Source organism: Tasmannia lanceolata, unplaced genomic scaffold, assembly GCF_043159265.1.
Source record: "Tasmannia lanceolata isolate RefF3 unplaced genomic scaffold, GAP_Taslan_0.1 ptg000037l, whole genome shotgun sequence".
Lineage (NCBI taxonomy): Eukaryota > Viridiplantae > Streptophyta > Magnoliopsida > Canellales > Winteraceae > Tasmannia > Tasmannia lanceolata.
The window spans coordinates 33,431,056-33,451,849 of record NW_027518714.1 but is presented as its reverse complement, the minus strand read 5'-3'; the positions used below and the strand labels follow the sequence as shown (position 1 = coordinate 33,451,849).

The following is a 20,794-nucleotide window of genomic DNA, read 5'->3' as shown; positions in this document are numbered from 1 at the left end:
AATCATAGAAGAGAGCGTCAATCATACAGAGTACATATGGAGATAGGTAAACTACGAGAAGTATCATGTCATCTCGACGAGGTATATGGGTCATACCTATCTCCTCATAAGTATATACACGATGGAAATAATCACAAACCCGTCGGTAAATAGCCACACATAGTTCTATGACCTTCTCGCACTTTTAGTACGAGGAGTAATAGTAATAATAAATAAAAACACCGTGTATATAGATTATGGTCTAAAAATAAAAAGTCCTACCACAGGAAATTTTACGGGGATAATCAGTTAATTCAATTATATAGCTGCAAAAAGAATGCGAATAAGCATAGGAAACAGAAATCATAATTGTAACTAATATTATAAAAGTCAGTCATCACTTGCCTTGATTTTGAAGTCTAGGTGATCGCACGGAGTCCTGACACACTGATTTGAAGATGAGGATCTCGAAGACAAAAAACAAATCGATGCAAAATCGTAGCTTTTCTTCTTCCTTTCTCCTTTCTTCTCCTCTCTTTCTTTTCCTTTTCCTTAAATTTTTAGGTGATTAAAAATAACCCTAGATGGGTTTATTTATAAACGTAGCCTAGAGTCTTATTTAAAGAAGGATTCCAATTATTAGATTCCTAATTATAATCTAATACTAACTTAATAGGGATGAAAATATCAATATTGGGTTTCCTAGCTTATTCCAATATATTATTAATATTTAGGTTATATTAGGTTACTTTTACATTTATCTTTTTTTAAATAAAACAACTTAAAAGTTGCCTAATAAGACAAAACTCGTAACTATGCCTAAGCCTAATAGAAAAAAGGTCATAACTCGCTCAAATCACATCTGAATCACTAAATTTGGGTCCGTTGGATAGGTATTCCAAATACCTATCTATCGAGACCAAAATCATGTCGAATGGACAAGATTTGATGCCCGAAAAATAGGTTATAATAAAAGTGACGAAAATACATTATGACCGTTGATTTTTTAGATTGTTTAATCTAATGCGGGAAATACACAAGAATCTTAAAGATTGGGATCAATCCAATATCTAATTTACATATCCTACGGTCCGAAAACTCAAAATCGAAGATCTAGCCGTTAATCTTTAATCGAAAGATTTACGGTCTAGATTTAATTAGGATTTGTATCTTTATACGCCCTTGGTGAGACCAGGTCATTACAGCTAGTTAAAGGGGACTTTAGTATAACAGAAACATTTTTGTTAAAGTAGATTTTACCTGATATAATCAGTGAAACAATAGCAATGTGGGATATAACTAGTGTTTAGCATATCATTGATGTCTAGTTAAAGTAGACTTTACTTGAAATCGTCCACTTCTCTTAGATAAATAATTGGCTATGACAATGTTACATATTGATACCAACAAAAGCCATTATGTTCTGTAAAAGTTGAAGTATCTTGGGCGAAAAAGGAAACAAGGCACAAGTATATTGCAGGATTAGAAGACTACTGCGGTAAATGATTTATCGAGCAGTCTAGTATAGTAGTTATAACTTAAATAAAATGCAGAAAGCATCCAGCAGTCTAATATAGTAATTATAGCTCAAATATTATGTAGAAAACATACCTTTGACTTTGCAGAAAAAAAATTGCTCTTGATCAATGCAACAGGATTTGATGGAATCTGATGAGCAAAAATGAGCGGAGGCAATTGTCAAAGATAGAAATGTAGAATAACGGGTGCAACTCGGGTCGGGTTCAACCCAAAAAAAAAATTGGATCGGGTCGGGTTCGGGTTCGGGTTCAGGTTGAGGGCTTGGGCAACCAAACCTGAGTGAAACCCGACATTTTTTATTTTAGTAAGCTTAAAAAGTCGGGTTGGGTCGGGTTGAACTCGTGTCAGGTCAGGTTCAGGTTGGAAAAAAGGGTTCCTCGGGTCGAACCTCATCTGGTTGGAACTCAGGTCGGGTTGGGTTCGGGTTGAGTAAATGGTTCCTCGGGTCGGTTTCGGGTTGGCCTCAACAAGACCCAACCCGACCCGAGTTGCACCATATGGATTGAAAAAGTGACATACTAGTCCGTCAACAAAAATACAAGAAATTCTTCATTCAGAACTATGAATGCAGATAACAAAAATACCAGTTCTGGTATTCCATTTCTCACAATATAGCGCTTGTTCTGTGAAATTGGCTGTAAAGCACAAAAACAATCAATTGTATCAGAAAAGTTCTGGCAATAACTGCATATAATGAAACACTCTTCAATGTTCAAGACAGGTCAGGTTCAAGCATCTCAAATCATAATATTACACATTTTAAGCATGGCTTGTTGTCTGTCATTTATAGTATAACCATGCATGAGATAAAATAAGAAATTTCCTTTTTATTGCGGAAATGTCAAATATCCTATAGGCAGGACTGCTTGTGTAACCAAGATGATATGGCACCGGTGGAACTACATCTTACCATATATTTTAATGATAAGAAAAAAAGAAAAAAAGACTGAAGTTGGTAAAATTCATAGAGAAATTGAGATGGGGGAGGAGAGAGACTCTAGAGAGAGAAAAGAAACTCTATTTCTGTTTTTTTTTCTGATTTTTTTGTGGGCGGGGGCTGCCTGAAGGGAAAAGAGGGGGTTGAATCTAGTAGTACTAATATGAGGGGTTTCTTTATTAAATACCATATGGCTTTCATATCTAATCAAGCAACTTTCCTGAGCCAACAAGGTAACTTTCTTGAGCCAATGAAGGTAACTCAATATACCACGTTACCAACAGTAACTTACCGGGCAAGTTACTATCTGCCTTCACGTATCCCTAAGAGGTGGGGACCACTTTTCTTACCTTGTTTATTTTCTTATGACACGTGCAACTGAGGCAACCTCTCTTTTTTTTTGTTTATTTGGCTTTGCTACCTACAACTGTCAGTCACTAGGTAACAACAAATAAAGCACAAATAAAGAAAGTTGCCTCTTTATTCTTTCTAATTGATAAGCATACGGTGACTTGTTTGCTTCCCACAAAGTAATTCTTTTCAAAAGGTAACTTTGACCACAAAGAAGATACGTTTTAAAGCAAGGTTAAGATAGACCTTATCTTCTATTTGGCAGGGAGATGGAGATACCAAGGAAACAACTTGCCTTTTTACTGATAACTCAAAAAGAAAGCAGCTCGAGTTTCCTTCTCTAACACGACTCCGGGGAAACTTGCCTTTTTCTTTATTCTCAGATACTTGGAAAAAGAAAAACTTCTTCACTTACCTTCTTCCTCGCGAAAGTGGACTGGAGAAAAAGAAAGTGGCTGGAAAACAATGATTTCCGCAATTCTGTTCTTAGAGGATCCGCAAGCGACGATGTCTATTCTTACAGTACTAGTGATGGCTGGGTTATGATTAATCAAAATAAAAAGGCTCAGGGGACTGTAGGACTGGTTTTAGGAAATTTTGATAATGGGTACGGGGTAGGCTAAAGAGGGTTAGGAGGTTAAAGAAGAGGCTAAGGGTCTGATTTTAGTGCGGCTTAAATAGAGGCAGAACAAAGGGCTGCAAATAGGGAGTTTGAAAGTGGCTGTTTGTGAGGAAAGTGGCTGTTTGTGAGAAAAGTGGTTGTTTGTGACCAATTTTCAGTCCTCAAACAGAGACTCGGTAGCAACTTTTAGAGGATTTTCGGACAATTTGCGGCTCGTTCTTCGGAGATTGATCTTCTGCAACTTGGATCTTTTTGCTCTGATACCAAATTGAAGTAGCACAGCGAAGAAAAGCTGGGAAAAGGGGAGAGAAATAGACGAAAGGGGATAGAATTAGAAGAATAGGGGAAGAAGAGAATAGAAGGAGAAGAATAGAAGAGAATAGGAGAAGAAGAATAATAGAAGAGAAAGGGGAGAAGAAGACTTGGGAGAGAAGAAGAGAGGAAATTAGAGGGAGAAGAATCTTTATTCAATAATCATCAAAAGTTACAAAATAAGTTGTAAAGAGGCCTGCCTATATATAGGCAAATAAACAACCTAAAAGATATAAACCTACTAAAATAAGAATTCCTAAAAATAACATGGAAAATAAAATCCTAGAAACTAATAACATGGAAATAAAATACTAGAAACTAAATAATGCGGAAATAAATCTTAATATTTGCATCAGTTCCCATATGTGATTGTTGCACTTTTCGGCTGGAAGGACAAGGTGAAGTTCATTTCTGACAGAAGGGTTTGTTGGAACATAACTGAACGGGAGTTCTCCAACCTCTTGCTAGACCACCTCCCACGCCTTTTTGCTGTTGCAATCACATTGGTTAGAGATCACCTTGTTATTTTCAGTATAAAATCCCCTTTCGTTCCCTGAAAAAGGGGTTAGTGAGTGGAAGACAAAAAATCCAAACACAGTGAAAAAACTCTTGCATCTGCACGTTGGTGAAAAATAAACACAAAAAAAAAAAAAATTCTGGCTAAAGAATTGAATGATCTTCCTTCAAAAAACATACCAAAAAACCAAGTGATGTACGCCAGGGACAGGCACGATTGTGAGAAAGGGTTACATTAAGATCATCTGGTCATAGTAATGTTGTCAAGATCGGCTCACACCAGCCCCATGGAAATGATCCTAGCATTAATTTCCTAAAGTGGCTAAATTACGTAAGAAAATTCCTAAACGGGTAGTTTCACATGATATCAGAGCCAAAGGTCCTGAGTTCAAACCTCCTTGATAGCAAAAATCTTGTTGGGGTTCCACGCAAAAGCAAATAGTCCCACATCGGATAAGTGAAATGGATGGGGATGGGTTATATGGGAATGGGCACCCTCTTTCTAACAGCTAGCTTTTAGGGGTGAGTTCTACCTGGTTAAATTCCCAACAAATGGTATCAGAGCTGGGGTGTGGTAACTCCTTCGCAACAAATGGTATCAGAGTTGCCGGTGTGCCTCCGAGGAAGTTGGAATTCCCTAGGAGAAGATCTCGTAGTTCCATGTCGCCAATCGGGCGAGATTGTTGGGGTTCCACGCAAAAGAAAACAGTCCCACATCGGATAAGTGAAATGGATGGGGATGGGTTATAAGGGAATGGGCACCCTCCTTCTAACGGCTAGCTTTTAGGGGTGAGTTCCACCCGGTTAAATTCCCAACAAATGGTGTCAGAGCTGGGGCATGGTAACTCCTTCCCAACAAATCCACATACAATGGCCAAGCCCAAAAGAGGGGCCACATGTGCCATGAGTAGGCCAACCCTAGAAAGAGGTGCCACACATGAGGGGGAGTGTTAAAGTATAAAAGATTAAACAACGCCATCTTCATCAGCTTAAGCTTTTGGAGTAACTGGTAGTTTCACAGCATTCAAATCAGTGTTTAAAAACATGGATGCAGGTCAAAATGCGGATAAGAAAATTCCTTATTGACTCAGCGCGAATGCGGCCAAGAAAGCGGTTGACGCGACTGAGAACTCGGTTGACGCGGTCATAACTCGGGAGAGTCAAAGGAGTTTTTATTGACTCTAAAGGGCAAAACGTGGAACGCAGCCAAGGTAAAAGGGAGTCGACTCAGGGGAGTCCACAATGATGCGGGGGAGTTTAAAACTATGATTCAGATGAGTTGGCAGTGTCTTGTTAATTTACAAGTGCTGAGTCGCGCCAACCGAGCAAGACTCCAAGAATAGTCTTTATCATATATTCTAGTGTCATCTCTAACCAACCTTCCCTTTTTTCTTCTCTTCTTGCTTTCCCTTCACAGTGGACAGAAAGACTGCCTTGCTTAGGTTTCAGCAACCCCAAAACAGAATGGTGACTTCTGAACCATCCCTTCAGTATGGAAATTGGGTGCTACAATAAGAAAGATATTACTCAAATTCATTGATTTCTTCACAAAAAAAAAAATGAAATTTCATAAATGTGTAGCGCAGCATCTAAATATTAAAACTCTGTGAGATGGACGGTGACCCTCTTCAAGATGCTTCCTTAAAATTTTGCGTGATTTTGAACAAATACCGCAATGATTCATAGTGTAGAGTTGGGGAGATATTTTGAGTAAATTTGCATTCAAATATGATATGCCAACTACAAGGATCTCAGTTTGTTGTCATTAAACTCTAGAGGAGAAACTAATTGATGATTTGGAGAGAGAGAGGGGGGGTAAGGAAAATTCCTTGGAGTTTATGGCAGAGTGCAAGTCTGAGCAAACAAACCCTTAGAGCCTCAAGCACTAGAGAAAAAACTAAAAAATTTGATTTTTGGTCCTCCATGAGTTTTTTGCCAAATCTTGCCACGTATGCAATTGATTTGTAAAAACACTGACAGTAAATAAGGACAAGAATTTCCACATTTCACGAAAATAATAAGATGTCATTGGAACTGGACCCAAGTCCCAAATCAAGTGAACTCACCAAAGTTCAACTCTTTTTTTTTTTTACTATTCACAACAACCTAATAGGTGATGGACTGGCAAGAAAATATTAGATGGCAACCTAAACTACATCTCTTCCGAAAACTCTAAATTTGGTATCACTTAGTCTCACTAACTTTAAACATCCAACCATTCGCTTGACACGCTCTGACCTGCACAATACCGAGAATGGAGTTACAGAAGACTATGAGTGAAGTTCAAATGACTTCATAATATATTTTTACTCACTTTCTCTACACGGAAGTTAGTATATACTATCTAAACCACCCGTGATGACTTCATTTTAAAGAAAGTATGAGAAAAAACCTATAAAAGGTTGAACAATGGCTGAATGGTTTACGTATGTCTGCGGATTGGCCGAGGAAACGAAGTACAACACATGCATCAATGTATTGCAGCAATAATTCTCTGGAATTGGAAGGCTCTGATGTCATACGTACTGCTTTGAAAAGGGTAAGCCATTAACAATAACGTAGACAATGTTAGATATTTTCAAAATGTTTTGGGTCAATTCCAAATATGTGAAAGTGTTTTATCAAAATAAAAGGAGAAATAAAACAGATTTTCAAACAAGGCCGGTCGACCGCAGATTGGAATCTGCAAATGTATATGATTTCCAGGCAGGTATGGCCGGTGGACCCACGCGGTTCTTTGGATCAAAAATAAATAAAACGTCCAGAAGTATATCGGTGGGCGACCGCAGGTAAACTGGGCGACCGCAGCTGTGCGAAAATCTATCCGTTGGGAGATGTTAACCGAAAGTTTAGAGAGAGGGCACAAGGGAGATGTGGCGGTTCATGGTGTCTATATCAGATTATAGACGAAATCAGAGATTTGATTCGGGTTTTAAAACCGCTGCTTAACCACAAGCACCGATCTGCAAACTCAAACGCAGATGCTTTGGCTAAGGCGGGAGTTTTCTTAACGGAGCCAAGGGTAGTATACCCTTCTGCGGATGAGAATGCGATGTAATTCAGTATGATTTTGGGGCCATTTGGTGCCCATGCACTATGTACTGTTTCAACTTGTGGGACATCTTGTCCCCTGATTTCAAATAAAATTCGTTACCTTTAAAAAAAATGAATAAGTTAGTGTAATCTCTCCCTGACTCATATCCTTATACTAAAACATAAAGGAATGTACTAAGTCCTAAATGCCCTTAGGCAAGTTACATATTCCAACACTCCCCCTCAAGCTGGAATGTAGATATCATACATTCCTAGCTTGTTACATATATCACTCAATTTTGACTTGTTTAAGGACTTTGTAAACATATCAGCTAATTGGTTCCCTAACCGAGTAAACACAGTACAAATCTCTCTTTTCTGGATTCTTTGACGGATAAAATGACAATCCACTTCAATATGTTTGGTGCGCTCATGGAAGACTGGATTGTTGGCAATGTATATTGCAGCTTTGTTGTCACAATAAAGCTGCGAAGGAGAAGATGAAATGAAGCCAATTTCAGAAAGAAGCGAACGTAGCCAAATAAGTTCTGTGCTTGTCTGTGCCATTGCCCTGTATTCAGCCTCTGCACTGGACTTAGCTATAACATCCTGCTTCTTACTCTTCCATGAAACAAGATTGCCACCTACAAATGTACAATACCCAGTGGTGGACCGTCTATCTGCTGGGGATCCAGCCCAATCTGCATCAGAGAAGCCTTCAACTTTCATATGGCCATGTCTTTTGAACATCAATCCCTTCCCTGAAGCCCCTTTCAAATACTTGAGAATCTGTATCACCGCAACCCAGTGAGAAGTACGTGGAGAGCTCATATACTGACTGACAACTCCAACAGCATATGAAATATCTGGCCGAGTAACCGTGAGATATATAAGTTTACCGACAAGCCTGCGATACCTGCCAGGATCCTCCAACAACTCCTTCTTCTGGAACGAATTTCACATTAGGATCCATGGGTGTAGAAGCTAGTTTAACTCCAAGATTGCCTGTTTCTTTTAGTCCAAGACATACTTTCTCTGTGAAAGGAACAAGCCTCTAGAAGAACGAGCAACCTCTATCCCCAAGAAATGCCTGAGCTGACCCAAATCCTTAGTAGAGAATTCCTTTTGCAAGAAGGTTTTCAAACGTTGTATACCTTGTTAATTGCTCCCTGTGATGATTATGTCATCCACATAAACTATCAACAAAATACACCCAGTTGAAGAGTGATAACTGAAAACTGAGTAATCCACTGCACATTGTTTCATGCCAAAGCGCATGACTGCCTCACTGAATCTCCCAAACCACGCACGCGGAGATTGTTTGAGGCCATAGAGTGACTTGCATAGGCAACACACGTAGGAGGAAGTCTCCCCCTGAGCAACAAACCCTAGTGGTTGCTCCATATACACCTCCTCAGTCAAGTCGCCATGGAGGAAGGCATTCTTCACATCCAGCTGATGAAGGGGCCAGCTATGATTAACAGGAAGAGACAGGAGCACACGTACAGAGGGAATTTTCGCAACTGGACTGAAGGTCTCAGTGTAGTCAACACCAAAAGTCTGAGTGTATCCTTTCGCGACTAACCGTGCTTTTAAGCTCTCGACAGTACCATCAGGGAGGTATTTGATGGAGAAAACCCACCGACAACCAACAGGACGGGCACCAGGGGGTAGGGAAACCAGATCCCATGTATCATTACTATGAAGAGCGCCCATTTCTAGGTTCATAGCATCACGCCAGCCAGGATATTCAATAGCCTCAGCCACTGACTGTGGTAAAGACATAGAAGACAAGGAGGAAACAAAGCTCTGGAAGGTACTGGTCAGCTTATCATAAGAAACAAAATTCGAAATAGGATGTGCAGTAGAACGGGATTTCGTACGAGATACAATAGGAGAATCAGAAACAACAGAGGAAGGCAGAAGAGAAGATACCTGAGAGCGGGAGAGAGGGATCATTGGCTCAGAAGATGATTGTGCGAGAGGAGGTAGAAGAGACTTATCTGTAACTTGGCGCCGCTGATACTGCTGTGTAAATTTAGGTGGAGCTGGCTTCTCCAACGTGGCAGAAGAAGTAGAACCTGCAGAAGCTGGCTACACGGAAATAGGAGATGACAGAAGAAAAGCAGGTAGATCTGGTAAGGGAAGCGAGACCTCGGACTCGAGAGAAGGGGTGAAAGATGTCGCGCCATGGTGGAAGAATGCCTCAGACTCAAAGAACGTAACATCGGCTGAGACAAACCAGCGACACAGACGAGGGCTATAGCAACGATAGCCTTTCTGCTTACGGGAATACCCCAGAAAGACACAACGCTCAGACCGGGGATCGAGTTTGTCACGGCCAGGTCCAAGGTGATGTACAAAACAAACGCATCCAAATACACGAGGTGTCAGAGGAAATTGTTCCTTATCAGGAAATAAAATCTCGAAACAAGAAGCACCCTCTAAGACAGAGGAAGGAAGGCGATTTGCTAAGAAACACGCCGTGAGAAGGGCATCACTCCAGTATGCCTTAGGAACACTCATCTGAAAAAGAAGAGTGCGACCTACTTCAAGCAAATAATGAAGTTTCCTCTCGGCAACACCATTCTGTTGAGAGGTGTACGCACATGAAGACTGATGTAGAATCCCATGTTGGGAGAGATATGATTGAAAGCCATTAGTATCAGAAAAGTATTCTCTAGCATTGTCAGTACGAAGACATTTAATATTGCAATTATATTGATTCTTAATTTCATAAGGAAATGTGCGGAAAGCAAAGAACACGTCAGATCTACTCTTCAGTAAATATAACCAGGTCATGCGTGAGAAGTCATCAATAAACACAATAAAATACTGAAAGCCAGTACTAGACGCGACCCTAGAGGGTCCCGATACATCAGAATAGACTAATTCAAATGGACTAGACACTCGACTAATGACCCGGGACGGAAACGACACACGACGGTGTTTCCCGAGTTCACAGGACTCGCACTGAAAAGTAGAAAAAGGTCCGGGAACCAGACAAGTCTGCTGCAGCCGCTGAAGTGAAAGATGCCCCAGGCGACAATGCCAATGAAATGTATCCACAAAGCTATGTAAGACAGTAGGCGGCCGGCAGTCAAGACGATAGAGTCCATCTACCTCACGACCCGTTCCAATCGTCTTCCCAGTCGAGAGATCCTGAAATAAGCAGTAAGATAGGAAAAATGAGACAGAACACTGAAGAGATTTAGTAATTTGGCTAACTGAAAGTAAACTAAATGGTGATTTTGGTACACATAAAACAGAAGATAACGGAAGAGCAGGATGAGGGGAGATATGACCAACACCAGTGATAGGTGTAGTGGACCCATCAGCAAGGGTGATAGACTGAGAGGGAGACCAGAAAGAGCGAAAAGAATGAAGCTGAGAAGAGTTACCAGTCAGGTAGTTGGATGCGCCAGAGTCAATGATCCATGACCCTGACCTAGATAGAAGGGTAGTGGGTGAACTACCTGACTGGGCGAAACCTGCAGAGGGGGGACGAGAACTGAGCCTCAGACGCTAGAACTCCTCATAATCGACACGGGATAATGTATAGGCGGAATCCGCTGGCGCAGGAACAGAAGCAGAAGAAGCGGAATCTGAAGCAGAAGCAGTAGTAGCACCCATGTGAGCCGAGCGTGCCTAACGAAGCTCGGGATGCAGGGTATAGCAATGGTCAATATAATGTCCCTCGCGCTGACAGTGAGTGCAAAAAGAACGGCCACGGCCACCACAAGAACGACCACCACCACGGCCACGACCAGAGGAGGCCCCACCACGAGGCGGACGAGTACTGCCATCATAGGTCGCGAGAGCAGAACCATCAATAGGAACAGATATCACTGGATCACCAGGAGAGCACTGCTGGACGCGGGAGTAAACCTCAATAAGGGAAGGAATATCGCCAGAACCTATAATCTGCTGACGAAGATGCATGTACTAGAGACCCAAACTCCCAAGGTACTGCACAACACGGATCTGATCCCTCTGACGGGTAGCCTCTGTGAGATCCCTGGTAAGCGGCATGTAAACATCAAGCTACTGACATAGGCCAACGAAGTGGCTGTAATGGGTGGCAAGAGGGAGATCACCACGGCGTAAACGCACCCACTCAGAATAGGTAGAGCAAATCCGACTAATGTTTGCCACGCCAGAGTAAAGAAGAGTAACATGATCCCATATCCGTTTCGCAGTAGGCAAAAGCATCAATGGCTCAGAGACGTAAGGGGCCATACTCTGCCACAGAAGGGTACAAACAAGAGCATCCTCCTATTCCCATCGATCAAAGGTGGGATCTGTCGTAGGAGGAGGATCACGACGAATGACGTGGGCTTTCCCACAGGCAATAAGATACTTCTCGACGGCTGCTTTCCAACTAACGTAGTTTGCCCCATCCAAGTTAACAGTAGTGATCTATGGGAATGATCCATCCACAGAGAGAGATGATGACGAAGAAGACGCCAAAGAGGGTGTCAGACGAATACCAGGAGCCACTCCTGTGGAAGGATTGTCAAGCACCTCCTCCATAACAACAAGCAAGAAAGAAACAGACAATCCAAACCAAGACGAATAACAGTAGATAACTGAATAGGTAGGCAAACTAGGACACGCGAAGAAAGCTAGACGCGGCTACAAGAATGATGGTCATCGACGAAGCCTGACAAGAGGGAAGCCATGGGGCACACAGAGGAGCCGCAAAGACAAACAAGAATCAAAGTAGGATAGGAGATGAAGATCTAACACATAGTAAGAGGGAGAAAAGGGTTTTAGGTTTTACCAAGGGATGAAAGGAAGAGGAGGAAAAATGATGTGGGTTGAAAAACTTAGGGTGGGGGGCTTACCTGCAAATCTAGGAATTGGGGGCTGGAAAAAAAAAATTTCAGGGCCGGGCCGATCGCAGCCCTGGAAACTAATTTCCGGGAAAGTGAATTTGTGGGGGAGGGGGGGGGGGTCAGAAAATATTTCCCAGGAAAATTTTGGGGGGGTGCAAATCCTAGTTCCTGGAAAAAAATTTCCGGTCAGGAGGTGCGGGTGGCTGCAAGGGGGCGAGCAAAGAGAGGACCGGGGGTATGCGCAGGGAAAGAGAAGATGGTGACGGGGGGGGCTGATACCTTCGGCTCAGAGGAAACGACTCATTCTCAAGAGGAAAAAGACAGCATACCGTTGTGCCTCAGATGAAAGTTTGGCTGGAGTTGGGGTTAAGGTTTCGCGACGAGAGGCAAGGGGGGTTTCGGCTATGTGAGGGTGGCGGAGAAGGTGGAGGCTGATAGAGAACCCTAGGGATCATAAAACCCTAAGGCTCTGATACCATGTTAACCGAAAGTTTAGAGAGAGAAATGAATGAGTTAGTGTAATCTCCCCCTTAGTGATATCTTTATACTAAAACATAAAGGAATGTACAAAGTCCTAAATGCCCTTAGGCAAGTTACATATTCCAACAGGAGAAAATGAACACATCTTTTCACTTCCAAATTTGAATCTCTTCGTGTCCTTTTGCTTTCCAACAGTCATGGATGATTTCAATCTCAATGGACACTTTATGGATGATCCAAATTAGTTATATCGCGAAGAGGTGCGATCTAATGGCCATTGTACAAACCAATCTAAAGGGTACTTTGAAGGGATGCTTTTAACATTATTGGTGGATCTTTTCTCTCTTGAAATCCCCTGTTCTCTTGTTTTTAAAGATTGAGTTGTATACAAAACAGTGCATGAAATACTGTTTTTCTGCAGAAACAGTTTTAGTGAATTTCTCCAAGGCTTGTAATTCTTAAAGGGCGTTTTGGGTTTGATTCCGCTATTGCAAAGCATCGTCAAACATTTGTAGGATATTCCTACAAGGCTTCAATGTATCTTGGAGGCAATTCGCGGATCCTCTTTGCACACTATTGGTGGGGGCGAAATCTGTCTTAAGGAAAGCGATTACGCGCCTTGAAGCATCACCACTTATTGATCTTAGATTTCCATCAACACAAGATCCCACCAACAGAAAAAATCTTCCTGAACTAAGATCACATCTCACATTTAAGCCAGGGTTTGGAAAACTGGTGTACTGCTTTCAAATGGCCACTAAACTTTCTTCCAACAATGTCCTATCACAAAACTGATACAGAACCTCTTTCCAAAAATACATCATCCCTTCATGTTACCACTGAAACTATTCTGTGACAAATATAGCTAGATGAAGAACTTTTGTGTTAATAATTTATCATTAAAATGATTACGATTGGATTCACAACCACAATCAAGTATATCAAGTGAGAAAATAATATATGAAGCTATGGTGAAATGGCATTAAGGTTGGATATTCATCTCTGCTTACTAATAAAAATATATATAAATAAAAAAGACCTGAGATTAGCATCAGTATATCATTTTGATGACTTCATGGAATTTGGTATGAGACACTGGAACTTTTATACTGAGATGTTTCTAAGAACATCTCCATTTATGCCCTTCATGTTACCACTGAAACTATTCTGTGATAAATATAGCTAGATGTAGAACTTTTGTGTTAATAATTTATCATTAAAATGATTAAGATTGGATTCACAACCACAATCAAGTATATCAAGTGAGAAAATAATATATGGAGCTATGGTGAAATGGCATTAAGGTTGGATATTCATCTCTGCTTACTAATAAAAAAATATATAAATAAAAAAGACCTGAGATTAGCATCAGTACATCATTTTGATGACTTCATGGAATTTGGTATGAGACACTGGAACTTTTATACTGAGATGTTTCTAAAAACATCTCCATTTATGCCCTGGTGGAATTAAGAATTGAGGCACGGAAAATTTTGAGAATTTGCAAAATGCAATCCATGGAAGCGATAAATTATAATTCATGAAGGTTATAGAGAGTATCTCAAACCTTTGCAGTAAAAATATAATGATCCCTTGTCAGAGAATTGCACAGATAATGCTAATTTAAACTTTAGCCTAGTAACACATTACGGAGCATATCGTACTCCCTCTTTCTTATGAAGATAAAAAAAGGCCCAAATAAATTTTGATGATAAGCAGAATGTAGAATGAATAGTCATAAGCTATGCCCTCATATTCTGTAAATGCAAATAAAACTCATTACCAGCTGCTGCTTTCCCCGAAGCCCTAGATTATCAATCAGCCTACCAACCTCTATCTCACTCTCAGTCTGCACAAATGAGAAAGAAAAATAGATCATTAACAAAAGAATCATTGTCTTGATAGAGAATTTCTTAAAATGACGCTAAATATCATGTACAATTGAAGATAAAAAAAATCATTCTGATTAAGTTTCCTCTTAAAAAGTCGCTCAATGCTTAACATTGCAACCAAATGCATAAGTAACTCATTAGATTAATTCCAAACCTACCATGGTATTTGCTCCTTCATCCCATATCAGACCATCTTGTGAAGAGCTTTTTATTTTCCCTCCAGCTCTTTCCTCAGCTTCAAACACGGTGACACCCAGACCCTGTGATTTCAGCTTATATGCTGCAGCAAGCCCACTGGAAATCATCTCAGAAATGTCAGAATCAAGAAACAAGCACTTAGGATAAAAAGACACACATCAAGAGAAGAGGAGAGACGGGTATAACTACTTGGGTGCTCTCTTTTAATGAGAAATAGACACATGGTACCCTCTAACGGTTATAAAACAGTAATACAAACTTCCAAAGGCTTAACCAAAATGTATAAAATAAAATAAAATAAATAGGCCACTTTGAATCGACAAAACTTCTCTTGGATGTCTTCTCATTGTGGATGGTCCTCTCATCAACTACTCATTGATTGTCTTGTTCCCCTACTCAACTCTACTCAACTCAACTCAACTCGGCCTTTGTCCCAAACTAGTTGGGGTCTGCTAAATGAATCCTTTAGAAAAAAATTCATAAAGAAGGTAAAAGGAATCTACCCGGCTCTAATCCTGGTTCTAGTTGGGTTCTTCTACGTGGATCATTTCCTTCCATTCTATCCTATCCAAGGTCTTGTTCCCCTACTACAAGAAGAAAATATTCTCAAACAATTCATAAACATAGGAAATATTTCCACCAGGTCTCAAACTTTTTGGCAGCATGTAAAAACATCACATTCGCACTAGCTTGTGGTTTCATGCTATTCCATAACCAAGTCATAATATGATAATTCTCTCACAACCACTCTTCATAACTATAGTCTGATTCATCTAAACATTCCTCGGCCAAAAACTTTAATTTTCCCCTGGGATCGGGATCCAAGGCTACCTTTATAGATTTAGCCTGGAGAAAGTAGTCGGCATTGTTTAACTTTACTATGGTAAATTGTAAGTATGACATCTCCGTAAGAATGGGTATGTTAGGTTTACCTATCAACCGTCAAATGGCCCATATCACAACCAAAATATAGCAGTCCAAATCAAGAAATTTAAGAATTACAATGATGTTTGACGACAATGTGACGCATAGAATAGGAACGAGGAACCTTTGATTGTATCTAGAATCCAGATGAAGTATAACCCAGGTGAACAAAAAAAAGAGAACAATGTATTTACCCAAGAGTAAGAATACATGGAGACAAATATTTATCTGGAATATATTCGATAGCAAAAGTCTTCTCAATGGAACATCGGACAAGCTTTCGCAGTTTTTCAATAACAACATCGCCAATAAAATAATATCCTATCACTAGTCCTCTTTGATTTGACCCAAAAAAATAGGAATACGGTCACCCACATAGATAACCACACGAGTTTCTATGCACAAAGAAGGAAGAAACCTAAATCCTATGGTTCGATCAGCAAAAGACAGGTATAGGGTTTCCAATTATCTACAACATATGTACAGACCAGTCAAAGAAACATATATATATATATATATATATATATATATATATATGAGGAAACTGTTGGTGAGCTAGCTTGCCCAATCACATGGGTCCCACATTTTGGGGAGTGATCCAAACCATTCATTTGCAAGGCCTTATCATAGATAGGGGGTGTACCAAAAATCAGCTCCATAGGATCATCCTAACCCCTCCATTTGTGGAGGACAAAAATGGGGCAGATTTGTGTCTGTCCATTTTTGTCCTCCACAAATGGAGGGGTTAGGATGATCCTATGGAGCTGATTTTTGGTACACCCCCCATCTATGTAAGGGACTTTCAAATGAATGGTTTGGATCATCCTAACAAAGTGGGCCCCCATGTGATTGGGCAAGCTAGCTCACCATAAGTTTGGTGAGCTTAAGCTCACCAACAGTTTCCTCTATATATATATATATATATATATATATATATATATATATATATATAGGGAATTGCTAGCGTCCATCGCAAAAGGCATTTCGCGAGTGGTCAGTCGCATGTCAGACCACCCACCTCATGAATGGAGACAAAAGGTGATGCTTCATTCATGAGGTGGCTGGTCTGACATGCGACAGACCACCTGCGAAATGCCTTTTGCGATGGACGCTAGCAAAACCCATATAATATATATATATATATATATATATATATATATATATATATATATATATATATATAGAGAGAGAGAGAGAGAGTGGATTTAAGGGAATGAGAAGATATCAATGCTTCGGTACTATATTAGAATATAAATAACAAAAAGAGAGAACATAAATTGAGGTAAGAAACAAGAATAAAGAAAGAAAAAAGAGAACAAATGAAAGAAAAGGGAAGGAGAAAGGTCGGGGAGAGTATAACTCACGAATTTTCTCTTATGTTTTATTAGAAGAACATTGAGAATATTTCCTCTTACGTTTTATTAGAAGAACGTTGAGAATAGTTCTTATGTGCCACTTATAAGTGAAATAAAAAAAAAGACTAATCTATCCTTATATCATACGCAATAGCAATAAATCCATAGAAAAAACTTCAACACGAGCAAAAGCGGTGAATATAAACCTTGGGATAAGTCAGTGGCTCCTCAGAGTCTCATACACTAAATGTGAAAAGTGCATACTTGCACCAAATCCCTTACATGTGTGTGTACAGTGTACACCTATGCCAATTAGTGTAAAGCACCATGCCCATACCGATCTACCATTGGTAACCCAAAGAGGGGGAAGGGGAATATTTTAAGTGCATTTTTTCCTCTTTGTCATTTTTAGAGGTGTGACTAAACTTACTAGCAAAGAATACACAAAAAGAGGGGACAGGAAACATAATGTGACTTTCTTAAAAAGTTTAAAATTTGAAGTTTTAAATCTAGATTATTTATAAATTTAAAACATAGAAACAACAAAAGGGGTTTAACCATTAAAAATTTTAACATTGTATTCATTGCTAGTAAAAAAACATTTAAAATTTTAACATTGTAACCAGAAAAATCATTCAAAAAAAATTGTAACCAGAAATCGCATATGTTTCATTATAGGGGTTTTTTTCTTATTGATTAATTCAAAAATTAATAATTTATTTTTTGTTTTTTTTTCTATTTGGAAAATTAAAAAATTAATTATTTTATTTCTCAATTTTTTGTTTCACTTCATTTCAAAGAACTATAACTGTTTCTTCCACATTAACAATGAATCACAATTTTTTCTATGACTGCATAGGGGCTGATGTACCCCTTTTCATTACTTGGTATCTATGACTGCATAGGGGCTGATGTACTTGACATTTGAAGGAATGAAGTGACCTGATTGACATGTACAATACAGCTGGGTGTCCCGACTGATGAAAAGGGGCGCATTTATCATTTCACTTTTTTTCTTTTCCCCTTACCGATTATCGATCTAACAAAATTTCGAGTCTTTCGATCTAATGGGCCCTGTTGTGGATGGCCGGCATTGGGAAAATATCTCATTGCTCTGGTGATCCTAATTATCTGCAAGAATTCTATTGTAAATTAGATGTATAAAGTGCATATGTTGCAAAATTTTCTACTCCATATCCATATGCACATGTATCCTGCACAAGTATCAACATAATACAGTCTATACCAGTTTAAAATGTAAAGTGTAAATTCAACATTATCAACCAAAACAACATTATCAACCAAAACATTAAAATGTAAAGAAACATACCTAACTCCACCACCGATGACTGCCACTGATTTAACAGATCCTGAAAATCCAATTTTCGAATCTCAGAAAAAAAATGCCGCCATTCCTCCGTAAAATATATACACACTAATAACTGTCAAGCAACCAGTTATTCCAAAAGCTTAAGCTGTTGGAGAAGGCGTTATTTAATCTTTTATACTTTAACAATCCCCCTCATGTGTGGCCCCTCTTTCTAGGGTTGGCCTACACGTGGCACATGTGGCGTAAAAGAAAATTCTACTTTTCGTTTATAAATATAAGACAATAAGGCCCCCTCTTTGAATTGCAAGAAAAACCTTTCTGATGGAAAAAAATTTCCCGAGAAATTTTTTTCTTTCACGGAAATTATTTTACTATGGTTAATTTGGAGGGATAATATCACAAATTGAAGGTCTTTCCAAGTTAAAATTGAATACAGCTGGTTCACGTTATCTCTTTTCATGTGTTAAAAAAAGTAGGGAATTTTAGAAATATTTTCCTTTCAAAACTTTACTAGAAAAATCCTGGAATCCAAACAGGGCCTAAGATTAAAACTAAAAATTCTGATCGTACAAAGGCGTGAAATTTACAGCACAAGAAACGAAGGTTTAGAAAAATTCAAGTACAATGGAAAATTTTGTGAAATTTTTTTCAGATTCAACTATCCAATGCACTTGCTAATCAAACTAGTTTGTCACATCATCGACATTAAACCCTAGATTTCTGAATTTCTTCTACGATTTTAAGTAACTAACTGATATGACTCTTTGAGAATATAGAATCAAAGACGCTCACCAGAAATTGAAAACGGGTTCTTTCAAAAATTTCAATTTCAATTGGTTGAATTTCAGATCTGAATAACTGTTAAAATCGAAGTGTTTCCCTAGGGCCTGTTTGGATTGCAGAAATTTTTGGAAAAGTTTGAAAAGTAAAAATAATTCCAAATTTTCCTACTTTTTTGACACACAAAAAAAGAGATAGCTTGAAACGAACATTTTCAATTTTAACATAGAGTGACCTTTAATTTGTAATAATATCCCTCTAAATTAACCAAATTCATATCATTTCCCTCTAAATCGTGGGGAAATTTTCTCAAGATAAATATTGCCATCAGAAATGACTTTCTTTCAATCCAAACAGGGCCTTAGGGTTTGTTCCTGTTTACAGAAATTCTGATCAGCTCTGTAATTCAAACGAAATTCTGTGTGTGTGTGTGTGTGTGTGTGTGTGTGTGTGTGAGAGAGAGAGAGAGAGAGAGAGAGAGAGAGAGAGAGAGAGAGAGAGAGAGCGAGAGAGCGGTTACTTTTCTTGTCTTGTTGAATGGGTGATGCCATGGAAGAGCTTCCTTGTTCCGAAAATGCTCTCTCAGATCTTCTGAAACTCGGACAAGTAAATGAGTGTGCGAGAGAAGAAAGGGAAATGATATTTCCCCCTAAACGGACCGCTCTATTCGGTTGCTTGTAGATGGCTGGGAGAATAGGAGAAAAATAAGTAAGAGAGAATTAGAAAATAATGGAAGAGACTGGAAGATTGGAGAGAATATTAGGGGGGAGATTTGCGAGTAGTGTTTGGTTGCACGAGGAAATTAGCGGAAGAAGTAGGGTGTCATTATCAAAATATAGGTGGAAGAGAGAGAAGAAGAAGAAGACAAGAATTTCTCCTAATTCCCTGAACAAATTTCTCCATTTTGGTGAAAAAAGGGGAGAAGATTATGGAGGGAACATCTCCGCCACGTAGGCGCCACCTAAGATAAAAACCAATAATGATGTCTAGAAGTTGTCTAGTGGTCAAAGGTGTAAATGACAACCAAACATGCTTTTGGGAAGATCTCATGCATTTGAAACTCCTACAATCCCCCCAAAACAAGCAACCAAACACAGCACGGTTTCTATGAGAATAATGGTTCACTGCTTGAGAATCAATTCACCCTTTTTTACGTTTTTCTATGACTTTAAAACTTAACGAATAACGTTAAAGTGGAGGAAATAACACTCCCCCCTCCCAAGAAGAAAAAGCTGATAAATCCACAGTTCTGCCAATTTATTTTTTGAACTCCCATAGGCGGTGAGTTTTCAACTTTACGCCCTGACACGCTCGAAGTGCATGTGTCAGACAAATTTAAGACCATTTCGCCCTTCATTTTTCTGCAAGTGGTACACATCACAATCAACATTTTTCGTGCTGATTGCGTCTCTTTTTCTACCTGCATTAAATATACCTCGACATCTCTTTTTCTACCTGCGTCTCTATTTAAAATTAGGAATAATCTTTGCCGTAGAGGCCGAAGTCAACAGCTATAAGGTAAGGTGCAACTGAAATGCAGATGGGTGCGATCGGAAAATACATGGGTGCGAGTGCATTAAAGAAATTCGATTAATATTTCATGATCTAGAGGCCTACGCCTTCGAAGTTGGGAAAGGAAAGTTTTAATCTACACCGTTGAACGATAGGGTTCGTTTCGAATTAACTGTGGTTCGATATAATTTCGAAT

The 20,794-nt window shown here is 39.4% G+C and overlaps 1 protein-coding gene across 5 annotated transcripts in view; it reads right to left on the bottom strand.

The window, feature by feature from the left end:
- The window catches only part of HEMG2 (Flavin containing amine oxidoreductase family), a 96,502-nt gene extending 76,635 nt beyond the window's left edge, over positions 1 to 19,867 (bottom strand). Inside the window, exons 1-7 of one of the 5 annotated variants that reach the window (XM_077371029.1) lie at positions 19,607 to 19,866; positions 18,307 to 18,346; positions 17,919 to 18,107; positions 14,658 to 14,793; positions 14,391 to 14,456; positions 2,103 to 2,153; positions 1,591 to 1,647 (exon numbers count right to left, since the gene is read on the bottom strand). In XM_077371029.1, coding sequence (XP_077227144.1) covers positions 1,591 to 1,647; positions 2,103 to 2,153; positions 14,391 to 14,456; positions 14,658 to 14,793; positions 17,919 to 17,929 — 321 coding nt within the window. In that variant the 5' untranslated portion in view covers positions 17,930 to 18,107; positions 18,307 to 18,346; positions 19,607 to 19,866. Of the gene's footprint in view, positions 1 to 1,590; positions 1,648 to 2,102; positions 2,154 to 14,390; positions 14,457 to 14,657; positions 14,794 to 17,918; positions 18,108 to 18,306; positions 18,347 to 19,606 lie in introns of all 5 variants that reach the window. The other 4 variants (XM_077371032.1, XM_077371030.1, XM_077371028.1 and 1 more) reach the window with 4 other exon arrangements.
- Between the last annotated feature and the right edge of the window lie 927 nt (positions 19,868 to 20,794).